General features: G+C 51.8%; 1 protein-coding gene across 1 annotated transcript; it reads left to right on the top strand.

The window, feature by feature from the left end:
- The first annotated feature begins 4,426 nt into the window (after positions 1 to 4,426).
- On the top strand, positions 4,427 to 14,424 carry MS4A10 (membrane spanning 4-domains A10). The gene is made up of 6 exons (XM_004446485.2): positions 4,427 to 4,660; positions 9,561 to 9,819; positions 10,263 to 10,382; positions 11,314 to 11,370; positions 13,147 to 13,278; positions 14,281 to 14,424. The coding sequence occupies exons 1-6, from the start codon at positions 4,641 to 4,643 to the stop codon at positions 14,422 to 14,424; spliced, it is 732 nt and encodes a 243-aa protein (XP_004446542.2). The 5' UTR covers positions 4,427 to 4,640.
- The last annotated feature ends 1,693 nt before the right edge of the window (positions 14,425 to 16,117 follow it).

The following is a 16,117-nucleotide window of genomic DNA, read 5'->3' as shown; positions in this document are numbered from 1 at the left end:
GCACCCAGGACACAAAATTTAAGGAGGTGCTCACTCACAGGTTCATGCAAGTGTAGGCCTGCAGGGGGGTTGCAGTGAGTTTAGGCTTTGAAAAGCAAGAGAGAAGGCTTGAGGATGTAGCACTTAGAGTTTAAGACTATAAAGCGTGGAGTTGGTATTACCCAAGGCCAGGCTTTATGGCCTTAGTTGGGGAAATGTGTTTGAGGGTTTAGGAGCAGTTTTCCTGCCACACACAGAGGACATCTGAATGAGGGGAGGAGTTTAGAGGGAGTGTGGAAGGGAGGGAGAAAGCGCTCAGCTTCAGCCTGGGATAACTGCCCTCTGTGCCCTTCTAACCAAGCCCTTCGGGAGGTGTGGGGCCCAAAACCACAGGGCAGTTAGGGGAGTTAAAGGGCTCATCACATCCCAGGCTCTAACCTGAGGAAACTGCAAGGCCCCTGGAGATGTCCCAAGTCACGTCCAGACATCATGGAGCCGAAGCACAGAGTTAAGGTGGCTGTGCGCTGTGCCCGCTGACACAGCGTCCTACACACCAGCGTGGTGTGCAAGTAAGCGATTGGTACGCATCCTGTGCTCCTGAGAGAAACCAAGTGGCTGAGAGGGCCAGTGGCCCGACGGAGCTGCTATCAGTGGGCACAATGTGGATTGTATGAGATGAAGCTTTATAGCAAATAAGAGTGGGAGCTGTGGCCAGGAAGAGACCAGAAGGATAGACAATGACTTGTGGACTGGATGTTATGGATGAAATTCTATTCCTCCCAGGAAGACAGCTCAAGCCCTAACCCCCAGTCCCATGAGTTTAGAAATAGGGTCTCTGAAGATGCACTTAGTCACAATGAGACCAAACTGGATTAAGGTGGGCCCTAATCCAGTAAGGCTGGTGTCCTGATAAAAAGAGGGAAATTTAGATCCAGGAATAGACAGACACAGGGGAGAATGCTGGGCAATGATGGAAGTAGATGTTGAAGTGCTATGACTACAAGTCAAGGAGCACCAAGGAAGGCTGGCAAACGACCAGAAGCTAAAAGAGGGGAAAAAAAAAAAAAAGGGGCTATCACCTACAGGTTTCAGAGGGAATGTGGCCCTGATTATGGACTTCTGTCTTCCACAACTGTAAGACACTGAATGTCTGTTATTTTAAGCCACCTAGCTTGTAACACTTTGCTATAGCATCTCTCGGAAACTAAGACAAAGTCAAAGGAAGAAAATGAATTCTCCTGAAATGGCAAGTTTAAGTTTTTAACTATTGAGAAGAAATGGGAGCTAGAGAGGTAATTCCCATTAAAAGGAAGAACACTGAAAACTAGAAAATGTTACTAAGAGAAATTAATGATGATATAATAAATGGAGGGTATACTATGTTCATAGATTGGAAACCAGCATTTTGTTAAAATGTTATTTCTCTCCAAAATGTATTTATAGATATGATAGCATCTCATTCAAAATTCCAGCAGCTCATTTGAGGGGAAATTGACAACTTAATTTAAAAATTCATATGAAGGTTAAAAGGCCCTAAAAATATCCAAGAAAATCTTAAAGAAGAACAAAATTGGAAGACTTAAACTCTCAGATTTCAAGATAATAACTAAGACCACAAAGCATTAGTACAGGAAAAGAGAAACAGACCAATGGAGTAGAATAGAGTCCAGAAACAGATACTCATGTACACAGATCAGTTTATTGATGACAAAGGCCCCACTGCAATTCACTGAAGAAAGGATGTTCTTTTTACTGACATCCTTGTCACCAAAATAATGGGCTTTTATAAATCCCTACTTTAATAATAATAGCATCCCCCATTTCTTAAGTGTTGACTGCTCAGTGCACTGTGGACTCCTCCACCACTATGGTTTCATTTAATCTTTTATTCAACAAATGTTTTTTAGTTCCTTCTGTATGCCCAGGCTCTGGGAACACCAGATGTTAACCAAAGTCCCTCTTTCATGATGCTCACATTGGGTATCTATCACATCCAGACAGTTCCCAAATCTATATCTTCCACACAGATCTCTTCCCTGAGCCAACTTCAGCATCCACTTCCACATCCCACAGATTCCTCAAACTCAGCATGCCTAAAAAGGAGTTTACATCTTCTCTTCCAACTCAAACCATTTTCCTTCCTGTGTCCCCCATGTCAATCAATATCACTATAGACTTAGCTGCTGCTCACCAAAATCCCAGCATCAGTCTTGCCCTCCCTCCCCCATCTCAGCCCTTATTTGACATCTCTCAACCCCACTGATTCTTCTTGCTCTAGATTTCTCAGCTCAGGCCACTGCTCCCCATCCTCCTTCCAGCACCTTTGGGGCCACCTCTACCTTCACTTGCATCATGGCATCAGCGTCCCAATCCCCTAAGTGGTGTCCCCAGCTCCAGACTTGCCCCACCCACTTCTTGCCTGGATAACAGCTAGCGGGATCTTTTTGAAGTACAAAGGTCATCATATTACTGTTCTGCTAAAAGTCACTCAGCCGTGCCCCTTTGCCCTCAGGATAAAGGCCAAATGATCTGGCAAAGTTTACAAGGCCCTGGTGATGTGGCCCTCTCCAGTCTTGTTGTCCTCACCTTCTGCCTAGAATGCTGCTTCCCACTGCCTGCTCCCCACTTCTCAATTTATCCAGCTTAACTTCCAACTCCCCTTCAGATCTCAGTTTAGATACCCCTTCCTCCAGGAAGCCCTTCCTGACTTCATCCCTGTCTCTCCCTTCTAGGTTAGAAAACCTCTAGCTCTTTCTTTGGAATCTCAACAGGCCCCGTTGTGGGGCAGTTTGGGGCAGTTCAGGCTGGGTTTCCTCCTACTTCTTGTTTTGGGATGAGTTATTGCAGGACACAACATGTTTTATGAATGAGTGGGTAAATTAATGAGGAAGGGTGTGGTACATGTATGTGTATACACTGTATGTTGTAAGCCTAAAAGTGACAGAAGCAGAGGCCTCTAACTCAGTAAAAGTTCACAGGTCCTGAAAAAACACTCACCCCAGGTTTTAGGAACTGAAGGTGTAGGTGATAAACAGGTACAAAGCAACCAGAGACAGGTGGGCATCAGTGCTACAGGAGATCCCAGGGCATGTGTCCACTGGCCACAATGGGTACCTGGGTGTTGCCATCAGAGCTGGTGACTCCGGCTTCTCCCCTCTTGAGTGAGTCGCCCCATTAAGCAGGCCTGAGTGGGGGTGGATGACCTCTCAGTGGACATGACAGGTAAGTGAATGTGTGGGAAGGGGCCATAAGCTGAATGTGAGGGACCCATGGGAGTGCACAGTGACTATATTAATTATACAGAGGACTTAGCACATGCCAGGCACTGATTTGACCATTTGCATATACTAACTCATTCCTCCAGGAACTCCATGGATGTTAAATTATCCCCATTCACAGAGGGGGAAACCAAGGTCCAGAGTGGTTAAATAACTTGCACAGCTATTAAGAGGTAGAATCAAGAGTTGAACTCAGGCAGTCTCGGTGCTGAATTAGCTCTTGAGCTCTTGGCACGCTAAGGGCAGTGTAAGTGTTGGCACTGAGGACTAGCTGAGATGGTCTGGGGGCTCTGCGTCAGACCTGCCAGTCCCCTTCCGTGTAACAACGTACAGAGAGAAGCCAGAGGAACCCGGGATGGCAGCTGGATGGTCGAAGCCCACCCCACGCCTCGCCCACCAGGACGGCCTCACGGAGAACCCACACTCCTCCCAAGCACGGGTACTGACACTGGACCAGGGCAGCGAGAGGATGCCCTCAGCCCGACGCAATTTACGAGTGGAGCCTGGATCCTGACTCAAAGAAATCAACAGTACTAAGACATTTGTGAGACGCTCGGAGAAACATGAACACTGACTAGGTAGCTGATAGAGTTATTTTTAATTTTCAACTGTGATCATGGGTGGTCATTTTTTTTTAAAGAGTCCTTATCTTTCAGAGACAAATACTCAAGCATATTCAAATACATTGACAGGCTATATGAGATTGGCTTCCCCACTGGGGAGAATGAACGGAAGTAGACAAGCAAGGCTGGCCAGGAGCTGATGCTCCCTGAAGCTGGGGAATGGGGATGTGAGCATTTGTTGGACTGCTGTCACTTTTCTGAGTGTTGGTAATTTTCCAAAATTGAAAAATTTAAGTTAAGGCTTAAAATGTATAGGGTTCCTATTTGGAATGATGGAAATGTTTTGGTCATGGATGGTGCTGATGGAAGCACAACATTGTGAACACAATTAACAGCACTGAAATATCTATCTGAATATGATTAAAAGGGGAAATGTTAGACTGTATATATGGTAACAGAATAAAAAATTTTTTTAATTATTTTCAAAGGCTCAGCCTCTGACTCTATGAAGATTAGTCACCTTTGCTCCATCTGTCCTGCCTGTAAACAGGTTTAACTATCAACATTTTACTTGCCAAAGGAAATTTGCAACAATAGAGACGCAGAGAAGGGTGATAAGGTTTCCATCGGTCTGAGGGTGAGGGCAGGGAGGTGGGGAGATGGAAGGCTCCGTACAGCTGGGCATGAAGAGGGGGTGGGTCCAGAAGGAAGAAGATCCAAAGTCTGTGGTTGTAAAGATGTTTTGATTTTCTGGGACTGCCTCTGGCTCTCCGTGGAGCTAAGGCAGCTCCAGAGAGCACAGCGCCGCTGGACACTTGAAATGGAGGACCCAGAAGCCAGGTGAGTGCCCTCCCCCAGTGGAAACAAGGAGGGGGTGTCTTAGTTCAGGTTTCCTAGAAGCAGAGCCTGAGGTGAGGGTTTTTTTGGGTTTTGTTGTTTTTTTATTTATTCCTCCACCCCCACCCCGTTTCCCCTGTTGTCTGCTCTCTGTGTCCATTCACTGTGTATTCTTCTATGTCTGCTTGTATTCTCGTTAAGTGGCTCTGGAAACTGATCCTGGGACCTTCCGGAGTGGGAGAGAGGCGATGACTCTCTTGTGCCTCCTCAACTCCCTGCTCTGCTACATCTTTCCTATTTTCTCTCCTCTGTGTCTCTTGTTGCATCATCTTGCTGCGCCAGCTCTCAGCGTCAGTGGGCACTCCTGCACGGGGCGGCTTTCCCGCACTGGGCAGCATTCCCACTCAGGGGGCACGGGGTGGCATTCCAGCATGGGCTGGCACTCCACATGGGCCAGCTCCCCACGTGGGCCAGCTTGCCCTCACCAGTAGGCCCTGGGCATCCAACCCTGGACCTCCTATATGGTAGACAGGAGCCCAATTGGTTGAGCCACATCCGTTTCCCAGAGGTGAGGGTTTTGTGAGCTGATCCATGAGGGCATGTTCTCCAAAGAGCAAGGGAAGGAGAACCGGGCAGGAGGGATGTGATCTCGGCTGCAGGCGAGCTTTAGCCTGGTCCCCCAGGAGGGGTCCTGCTGAGGAGCCCCGGCTGCTCCACAGACCGTCCCAGCTTAAGGCAAGGGGGTGGGCCACATACCCCGTGACAGTCCATCCTTGGCAGTAGGGGTGGGCGTGAATATAACTTAAACTCCCAGAAGGGAGCAGCTGTCAGTCCTTAGACTCAGCTGGAGAACGGGTACCTCACATGGTTAAGAGGATCTTGGGGGTGGGGGACCCACAGCTTCCACCCCAGGGAGGAATTCACCCCCTAGAGCCCCGTCGCACCTGCCAGGTCACTGGCCATAAGGATGGCAAGGGCCTCAGCCACCTCCACTCCAGTCCCTGAGATTCAAGCACACAGAGACAATTTTGAGGAAACAGAGGTCCAGAGAGCGGATGGGACTTGTCCAGGGCCTCTCGGGACCAGGACTAGAATCCAGGCCCCCTGACCCCACCCCAGAGCAAAGGCCCTGCCCAGCTCCATCTGGAGCCCTTCCCAGATTGGCCCTTCCCCACCAGGCTGGCTGGGCCTGCGGGTCCTGAGCTGGCTCCAAGGATTGGGAGAGGGGCCAGCTCCCCCTCACTCCCAGCAGCTGGGACAGGCTCTGGAGGAGAGGACTGCCAAGCAGATGGATGGGCAGCGCCGACAGGGTGAGCCTGGCAGAAGCCCTCAGGGGTCAGAGTTCACAGCCTTTTCCTTGGAAAGCAGGAGCCAGGCTTCCAAACAAACAGACTTTTCCCTCTCGGGTTATCTAAGTCCCACCCCCTGCAATTCCTACTTCTGCTGGTGTAAAGTTCCTTAGATCAGCTCTCTATTCCATGAGTGACTTAATTAAAGTTGGAAGCAACCCCGGAGATCAGAGTCCACTCCCTGCCCCCACTGCAATATGCACATGAGAAAACCAAAAGCAGGGCAAAGAAGGCAAGAACTAAAATTCCCGGATACCAGAAGTTTGGAAATTTAAGGCCGCCTTGCCCAAAACTATGCCCTACAGAACACCAACTGCACGGAAGCATTGGATTATGAGGATAAAAAGTTTCCACAGCTAATAAAGTTTTGGGAAATGCTAAAACAGAGTTCTTCCCGCCGGAATTCTCAGAGCCTTTACTGCTAGAGAGGGGGACGATGGTATCCCAGGTTTTCAAAGCTTGACCACGGATCCCTTTCCTGCAGATCATCTGCCAGAACTAGTGTTCTAGGGAACCAAGAGTGCCTACAACTGAAAACAGGAGAATTGCATCCAGCATCCATGTGGAATCTAAGCCCCCTCTTGATATAGAGGGGGAGTGGACACAACCATTCTAAGGTCCACAGGATGGAGGAATAGAGTATGGATTAGAGTGGACTTACTGATATGGAACATTCTTTGAACAAGACCGCTCTGGCTTCCTGAATCCATTGGCATTCTGAACTGGTCCCACTACTACCACTTTCTCAAGACTGGGCCATCACTGTCTCCCTGGACAACCCATTACATCCAAGACACCTAGGCTAAAAAGTCTTCCTTCTTTCCTGCTTCCCGAGGCATCCAGGATCAGACCCAGGTTGTCTTCCCAGCTTACAGAAGTATAATTGCAGCCGTTGGTTGGTCTGGGACAGGCCTCGGCTACCGGCTGCACCCCTCAGTCCAACTCGCAATGTCAGCAGGGCCCATGATGAGCTGGGAATTGAGAGATGGTCGGATTCTCAAGCACAGCTGGGTCAGGTCACAGAACAGTGAGCCAGCACCTCTGGAAGCGTGTCCCCGGGCTCAGCTTCTGAAGTCCAGGATGGAGAGAGGCCTGGACTCCCCCGTCCCACCTACTAAATCAGGGACTGTCAGTGGATGTCAGTCAAGGGGGACCCACCTGGTGGCCCAGGCTCCGGACTCTGGTGCTGGAATCAGATGGCACACAATTCCTGTCCCAGGCTCTTCCTTGATGCGTGAACTTGGCCGTGGAAGTTTCCTTGTCTGTCCATGGTGCTGACGTCCCTGGCCTCAGTTGCCCCGTCTTTGTAATGGCTCTGACCTTCCTTGTCTGTCCATGGTGCTGACGTCCCTGGCCTCAGTTGCCCCGTCTTTGTAATGGCTCTGACCTTTCGGGGATTGAGGGAGGATCAGCGTGCAAAGCACCCCCACCCTACACGATGCCTCGGCAGGGCTGGTGCTCACCAGCCATGACGCCCTGGCTGGCCTAGGGCTGGCTGGTCCCTTCCTCTCCTCCTCATCCAGATTTTAGTTGTCCCAGCTATGTGTCCCTCCCAGCCTCCAGGACTCTTTCCCTCCCCCCACTGTTGTAGCAAAGCCAGGAGTTCTGAAGGACAGGGAAACCCAAAACAACACTCAGAAGAAGTGGAGGAACAGATTTATCACACACGGGCCCAGAGGAGTCAGTCTCCAAACCGTGAGCCCCATTCTTCAGTTTTCATAGGTTTATATAGGATTTTATGTGGGATCAGTATGACTTTTGCTCATTGGCTAACACGTTGCTAGGTGACATTTTGCAAGTGGGGTTGCAGAAGCAGAATGCAAGTGCAAGTTACAGGATGATTTACAGAAGTTGGGGGGGTGCGGAGTGGTTTGTTAGATTATAGAAGTAGGGGGCAGGAGTTGTTTGCTTGATATTTTCCTGCAAGGCCATGTTTTCACGTGCTGACTTACAGAAGCTAGGGCAGGAATGGCCCGTTAGATATTTTTCTGCAAGGTTATGTTTTTATTTCTCAACACCACCTCCATGGCAAAAACAGGACCTCCTGAATTCACAGCCAGACTTAAAATTGAGGGGGATGTGCCCCTTTTTTAATTCAGAAAAAGACCCTGAGAACAGCCCACTCCCTTTAAATGATTTGCCCATTAGCCCCATCTCCAGAGAGAAAACTTCTCCCACTGAGCATCTATCCACCCAAGCCAGCTTTCTTTTCCACTTCTCCCGGCTCTCTCTTTCCCAGAGAAAGACTAGCTTTTCTCATTTACTCTACCAGGCAGCCCCCTGAAGCTCCGATGTGCTGCAAGGCATCAACATGCGATTTGTCATCAGGGCCCTGGCAGCAAGCGGCACACTTAGCCCCCTGAAAAGTTTTCTCTGACCCTTTATCATGTCCATAAAATACCTAGAACACTCATTGTCATTTGTTGAGCCAACAGTGGAGTGGAGAGTTTAAGCGTGTAGGCTCTGGAGTCAGCCCACCAGGCTTCAGTCCCAGCCCAGCCATTTTCCCACTGTGTGGCCTTGGGCTGGTGGTTCAACCTCTCTGAGCCTCATCTGCAAAATGTATTCAATGTCAGTCACCTTTGTTTGCCAGAGCTACGGTAACAAAATACCACAGACTTGTTGGGGTAAATGACAGAAATTATTGTCTCATGGTTCCTGATGCCCAAGCCCAAAATCAAGGTCTCCTCAAAGAGGAGAGTCCATTCCTTGCCTCTCCCTGGCTTCTGATGGGCGGCATCCATCCATAATGCTCCTTGGTTTGTGGTGGCATAACTCAAGCTCTGCTCCTGTCACGTGGTCCTCTCTCTGTCTCTCTATCAGTCTTATTGGATTAGGGCCTCCCCTAACCCAGATTGACCTCATCTTAACCAGTAACATCAAGAGATCCCATTTATAAATAAATTCACATTCATGGGCCTGGAGGTCAAACACAATTCAAGCCGTAACAACAGATTCATGGAGTTAAAATGAGGATAAAATCTGGTCATGCATGTCAAATTACCTTGCACAGAAAGGTAATTAATTATTGTCATTGGTAAATAGTGGCTTCCTGGCTCATAGCAAGTCCTCAGCAGAAAGTCCTTCCTACCTCTTTCTCATCCCTTCAAACCCCAGAGGCAGACCAGGCCTTGCCACAGGTAGTAGGACAGTGATTTCTTTCCCACCTGCCTTCAGCTCTGGCTCGTCCTGGGCTAATGGCTAAGGCTAGGAACTCCACACCTGCCCAGGCAGGTCTCCTGCTCCTCTGGGCTCATGCCACAGTGCAGTCGGTTCAGTCTGAGAAAGTTCTTTCTTGCACTGGTTGTGACGTTTGTCAGGCCCAGAAGGAGCAGTGTCGCTGTGACTTCACAGAGACTGAGAGTGGCAGTTTTTCCCCCTTGCCTGGGACTAGGTGATTCCAGGTCAACTAAGTTCAGGGGCTGCAGGTCAGGTAACCGGTATTCTAGAAGGCCCCAGTCCAGAGGGCAGAGGTGACCGCGTCCTACACAGGCTTACGTGGGCGCCAACCCAGAGAGATGGTTTCTGACTCGGCCTTTCTCCTTGGAGCATAGCCAGTGTCCTGAGCCAGAGGCCACGGCAGAAAAAGCCACAACAGCAGAAGCCACAGCAGCAGAAACCACCAGTAAGGCATCAGCAGATATTCCCAGCTCCAGAGAGGAGGATGGGGATGTCCCGTCACCGCAGCCCCTGGACCAAACAAAGCCTGACCAGACCACTCAACTCCAGAAGGGGACTCCACCCGGAGTCCTACCCCCAAACTGGCAGCAGGAGAAGTCCCGGAAGAGGGATGGCCTTCTCATGGTGCTGGGTGTGAGTCTCACTTCCTGGGGTCCTGGGGTAGGAGCAGAGCAGAGGGAGGTCTAAGGCAGGGTGCTGGGGAGCCCTGAGGGGACAGAGGGAGAGGAGAAATCTCCACCTTCTCGGCTTAACACTCACCCTAAAATTGAATAAGCTAGTGGGGGTGGGGAGAGCCTGTGGACACCTACTGCCTGCACAAGGGTGACAGCAGGGAGGGGCCAGCTCCCGGGGAGAAGGGACCCATCAGTGGCTATGGATCAGCCTTAACAGCCTTGGCTCTTCCTGCAGGAAATTCCGGGGGATGGTCCTTCTTGGCAGGCCCACCGGGACCCCTAAGGGGGCAGGGAGGGGAGTCGTTCCAGCGGGTCAGTCCTGGGCACCAAAGGTCTCTGTGGGGGCCATCGCCCACCGTCCTCCCTTGGCCGGCTCACCCAGGCCTGTCCTCTCCCACCCAGGCCTTCCACGTGGTCCTCGCTCTGCTGCACTTGATCCTCGGGGGCTACCTGGCCTCTGCCGTCAAGAGCCTGCACCTGGTGGCCCTGAGGTCTGGGTATCCATTCTGGGGGGCTGCCTCTGTGAGTAGGAGTCCAAACATGGGGCGGGGGAGTGCTCAGCAGCGAAGGTCTGGAGGGCCTGGCCTTTGGGACTGGATGCAGGGTGGGGACAAGCCATGCATCCCTGGTGCCAGGGTCTCTCAGAGTCAGTCTGCAGGAACACGGGGTGTAAGACGCAGCCCCCATCCTCCCGAGGCCAGCAGCAGTGGAGATGAGGCGAGACACCATTTCCCAAAAGTGCCAGGTCCTTCCAGATCTCCACGCCAGCCTTTGCACACACGGTCCCTGTGGGCGCCCTCCCCACCCCTGGCCCCACTGGCAGAATCCTGCCCATGCACAAAGTCCCAGCTCTAAGGCACCCTCTTGGGAAACCCCACTCTCATTTCCTTCCTCTGCTCCTACTGCCCCAAGCTCCAAGCTTTAACCAAGCAGTGAAGGAGCTGTCTACACAGGCAATGCTTGGTCATTCCAATACTCAAGTGTCTGCACATAGTAGGTGCTTAGTCGACATTTGGAAGAATGATTATTGATATACACCAGCCTTAGAGGCCTTGGAATCAAAGGATCACCAGCTTCTAAGCTGCAGGGTTTCAGAAAAGAGAAAGTTTCACAATGGACGGGATAGTGCTGCTGATCCCAGAGGGAAGGTTAGGTCTTGGAAAATGGGGAGGCGAGAGGAGCTGGGAGGGCATTCTAAGGGCAGGGTCCAAGGTGTGGAGATGGGACCACATGTGGAGGTTGATGGGTGGGTGGGAAGACCAGTTTGACCAGAGCAGAGAAGGCTGGCGAGGTGGGACGGGCCTGGGATGGGTCCCTGGGGGGGCAGCTCTACCATCCTCTGTTGAAAGAACCAGAGGTTGGATTCTTTGGAGAACATGGGAAGGGAAGGGAGTACTTGGGTTTCAAGGAACCCCAGTTTCTCTCCTGTGACTGTTTCAAATCTGGCCTACAGTTCCTCATTTCAGGGACCCTGGTGATAACAATGGAGACATTTCATAAATCTTGTCTGGTAAGTGGAGCATTAAGCTCATTTCCTTCCATCACAAGTCTGGGGGTGGGGGGTGAAGAGAGTACTTTGTCAAGGGCAAATGAGTGTGATGGTGACTGGGAGGCAGCTCTCAAAATTTTCTAGAGCATTCATCTACCCATAGCAACAGAAGGGCCCAGATACTAGTCAGGCTGGCGGCTTCCCTCTGGGAGGGAAGAAGTCCCCATCAGATGCTTCTGTCTTCCCAGTGCAGTGTGCAGTGGATAGAAAGGGAATGACTTTGAGTCACTCCAACCCCTCAGTCTAGGACAGAATTTTCCTTCCTCCCAAACCTACTGGGTTTTAATATCAGTCACTACAGGGTCATCCACCCAGAAGCCCAAAGAACCCTAAGCCAGAAGTTCAAGAACCATGCCGGACTCTTTTCCCCTTCCCCCAGCCCTTGGGGTTCAACCTCTTGGACCTCTCTTGACTCCATCCCTTCCTCTCCATGCCGCTGTCCTCCCTGGACCCCAATTCTGGCCAGGGTCCTCTCTGGCTGGAGGTGTCATCCAGCCTGCTCTCCACACAGCAGCCCAAGTGATTCTTCTCAAATGCAAGTCCGGCTGTGTCATTCTCCTGCTTTCAACCCTCCTGGTTCCTGGGCACCCTTGGCTTACATCCAGCATCCAAGTGAATGTGCAAGACCTGCAAGCCTGGCCCTACCTATCTCCCACCTCTAAGCACCAGCCCAACTGAACTGCTGTCCCCTCTAGCACCTAGTCCTCTCCCCACTGCTCCTCCCTCGCCTGTCTTTTACTTCATCCTGATCATTCTTCAAGACCCCACTTACATGTCTTGTCCTCCTGGAAGCCTTCCCTGACCTGCCATGACATGCAAGGACCCACAGCTCCTTGTACTTACTTGTCCCCTTGTCTGTCTCCCCTCTCATGAAGCTCAGAGTGGGCACAGGGTTTAAGCATCTTCGGTGCCCAGGGTAGCCCAGGTAGGCACAGAGTAGATGTCAATGCAAGCCTGGATGGATGGAAATAGATGGATGATGGATGGACCATCCTTAAAAGCATATTTCCTGGCCTAAGCCCATGGCCTGGTCCTGCCACATGGGTGTCCCTCAGCCTGGGCTGGCTTGTGACTCTTCCCTGCCTTATCAGGTGGGTTATCAAGGGAGGGTGTTTGTGCAGCTTATCTAGTAGCAGCAGGAGATGCTTGACAAAGATCTGCCCACTTCCCAGACCTCACCCTCCTGGCCTGGGACTTGATCAGAGCCAAAGCCCCCCACTTCCTATACCTGAGCATAGGAACCCTCTCATTGCAAAGAAGGTCATTCTAGTGTAAAGGGTTCCAAATGTTCATATACTTTCTCTATTACAGGGGATTTGCATTTGGCAAGAGGCTCTTAGAATAATGCTTTACCCAAGAGCATGATATAATGGAGGATGGGGGGTACCATGGTGGGTGGGGATGGAGGGCAGACAGGGTAGCTTCATGGTCATGTAGAAGTTGAGTCTCTGAACAGCTGGCATATCTGATGCCAGGTGGAACAGGGCTGGCTTGGGAGGTTGACAACGGTGGATGGGAGCTTCCTCCAGGATTACAGAGTTCCAAGGATCTGGAGGCAGCCCTGGGCTCCCCCAGTCCTGGCCTGCAGAATATGAGAGCAGGGTGGTCCTCTCAGCTCCCTCGTGTTTGGACAAGAGCCTCAGGCCCAGAGCAAGTTTCTGGCAGGCCTGGGAGGAGGCCCTACATCCCAGTCTCCAGCCTTTGAGCGATGGCTGTTAACTTTTTATTTTCTTGCAGAAAGCACTGTGCCTTGTTATGAACTTCATCAGCTTCTTGTGTGTGCTGGCCGGCTTCTTTGTCATTGCCAAGGATCTCTTTCTGGAGAATCCATTTCCGTCCCCAGTCTGGAGAGCTTACCCCCACCCCACAGTGAGTGCCCAAGCCCCCTGGGGTCCTCAACTCTGAGGAAGGGGTTGCCTTGGGCTTCACTGAAAGGACGTTCCTGGTCCCCAGTCCAGTCTATCCCCAGCCCATCCCTCCCGAGGTGAGATGCAAGGGGAGATGCCTGCCAGCTCCCTGGGCCAGCACTGGGGTGCTGGTCGGGGCCTCAAGTCACTGACTCCAAGCCCCCTTGCAAAGAGGGGGAAACTAGGCCCAGGGAAAAGAAAGGGTCTGATTGAGGTCAGTAGCAAATTGGCAGCAAATCCAAGACCACAACAGAGAACTGCCAATTCCCATCCAAGGCTCTTTAAACATCATAGCCCCATCACCCCATCATCAGAGCACCTTTGCAGAGCAGACCATGCCCACTTCATAATCTCCATTTTATGGAAGTCAACCCTGAGGCCCAGAGAGGCTAAGCCAGTGGACCACAGTCTCCACAGCGAGTGGGTGGTGCAGTAAGATCTATCACCCCAAGACCGGTGGTCTTCCCACCACACCACAGCTGCCTCTCCTCTGCCATTCCATGAGCCAGAAGAGGCTCAACTATTCCTTATCCCCTTCCCCACCCACACACACATGCACACACTTCCCTGCTGGATGCACGTGGCCCTTGAGATGCCCCAGGTCTCCGGTGGTCCTGGCTCGGCAGCTCCCCGCACCGCCTGTAGAAGGCACAGCTCCTGTCTGGGCCTCAGGATCCCCATCTGTCAAACGGGGTTGGAGGAGATGACCCTTAAGGCCACCTTCTGTTCTCCCAGGACCCCTGAGATTCTCTGGCTCTCAAACATTGGGAAAATACTCGCCGAGGCCCTTTACATTGGGCACAAAGCAGTGACTCAGACCCTCGGGGCCCTGTTTCCCATCCCATACACACCCTGGGGGCTAAAGTTGGCACTGCCCTCCTCTGCCTTGCCAACGCCCAGCGGGTCCTTGCTCTCTCTCTCTCTCTCTCTCTCTCTCTCTCTCTCTCTTCCCCCATCTCCCCAGGTCCACATCCAGAGGCTGGAGCTGGTCCTGCTGTGCTTCACCTTCCTTCAGTGCTTCCTGTCGTGGTCCACAGCCATCATGGCCTGGAAGAGTAAGCACCTGTCCGCAGAGGTGAGGGCCCTTCTGGGAGCCACTGACCCTTGAGAGACGAGAGACGGGGGCACAAGGTGGCAGGGGGCTGAGAAAGGGGAGGCAGCAGGCGGGGGTTACACCAGGAGCACGTCTCTCTCAGGCGCTGAACATTTACTATATGGGGTCCCAAATGGAGACAGCCCACAGTCCAGTAGGGAGACAAGCTGTGGGGTAGAGGGTGCCCATGCAAGGCAAAAAGTGCGGGGCCCCCACGGAGAAACCACCCCAGAGGCTCAGCGCAACAGGCCTGGCTCCAAAGGCCCAGGGGAGAGCTCACTGGGGAGAGTGGGTAGGATCTGGGCTCGCAGGTATAGGGGAGAGAAGGGCCTTGCAGGCAGAAGGGGCCAGAGCAACTGCAGCCTGGAGGCAGGACAGGCAGGCCCTGGGCGAGCTGTAGCGGTGCTGGCATTTGGCTGGAGTCAGAGCAGGTGAGCGGCAGTGGCCAAGGTGGGCTAACCTCCGGCCAGGCTCTTGCTCACTACTGGGGATGGCAGAAAGGCTGACTGGGGCCAGCTCTAAATGCACAGACCCCAGGCCAAGGAAACCAGGCTTTAACGAGCTCTGCCCTGAAATAGAAGACTAGTGCGCTAGGCTGCTGGGCTGCCGAAAGCAATACAGCAGAAGAGCATTGGCTTTTACAGTGCAGATTTAGTAGCTTACGAGCCTACAGTTCTGAAGCTGTGAAAATGTCCAAATCAAGGCATCATCAAGACGATACCTTCTTCCAGAAGGCTGCCAGGCACCTGGACTCCTCTGCCACATGGCAAGGCACATGGTGGCATCTGCTGCTCTCTCCCTTCTTTTCCGGGTTTCGTTGCTTCTGTGGACTTCTGAATTTCCGTGACTTTCTCTCTCTTTGTCTGAATTTCATTCTCTCATAAAGGACTTCAATAAGAAGATTAAGACCCTCCCTGAGGGAGGTGGGTCACACCTTAACTTAAGCTCCTACTCACCAAAAGATCCTCTTATGTGGATCCACACCTGCAGGAATGGGCTAACTTTTTTTTTTGAAAGATTTATTTATTTATTTCTCTCCCCTTCCCCCACCCCAGCTCCAGCTGTCTGTTCTGTGTCTATTTGCTGCATGTTCCTTGTCCGCTTCTGTTGTTGTCAGTGGCACGGGAATCTGTGTTTCTTTTTGTTGCATCATCTTGCTGCGTCAGCTCTCCGTGTGTGTGTGTGTGGCGCCATTCCTGGGCAGGCTGCACTTTCTTTCGCGTTGGGCGGCTCTCCTTAGGGGTGTCTCCTTGCGCGTGGGGCTCCCCTACACAGGGGACATCACTGCATGGCACAGCACTCCTTGTGCGCATCAGCACTGCGCATGGGTCAGCTCCACAAGGGTCGAGGCAGCCCGGGGTTTGAACCGTGGACCTCCCATGTGGTAGACAGACGCCCTAACCACTGGGCCAAGTCGGCTTCCCTGGGCTAACTTTAAGAACATACTTTTCTGGGGTCCATACAGCTTCAAACCATCACAACTAGTCTCTCCCCACTACCGTGATCCTGACCAGAAGTGATTCCCCAGGCTCATTGCTTTAAACAACAGCAACAAAATGAAAATCCCTGTTATAACCTCCATTCAGAACACTCTAATAGACTTACGTTCTCACGCAGAGGCTGAGCCTTCATGCGATACAGCTACAAGCTTGTGGCCCCCAAGCTTTATTTAACACCAAGCACATAAACGGTGTCAGTTATTGCAGTC

This window comes from Dasypus novemcinctus, chromosome 10 (genome assembly GCF_030445035.2).
Source record: "Dasypus novemcinctus isolate mDasNov1 chromosome 10, mDasNov1.1.hap2, whole genome shotgun sequence".
Taxonomy (NCBI): Eukaryota; Metazoa; Chordata; class Mammalia; order Cingulata; family Dasypodidae; genus Dasypus; species Dasypus novemcinctus.
Note: the sequence above shows the minus strand (reverse complement) of the source record. Positions and strands in the feature narration are given on the sequence as shown.

What these genes read in the sequence shown, in the direction of transcription:
- MS4A10 (XM_004446485.2), top strand. Translation starts at nt 4,641, where the DNA reads ATGGAGGACCCAGAAGCCAG. An exon ending in ATGGAGGACCCAGAAGCCAG is followed by an intron (nt 4,661 to 9,560) that starts GTGAGTGCCCTC and finishes CTTGGAGCATAG; the next exon opens with CCAGTGTCCTGAGCCAGAGG. An exon ending in GAGCTTACCCCCACCCCACA is followed by an intron (nt 13,279 to 14,280) that starts GTGAGTGCCCAA and finishes CCATCTCCCCAG; the next exon opens with GTCCACATCCAGAGGCTGGA.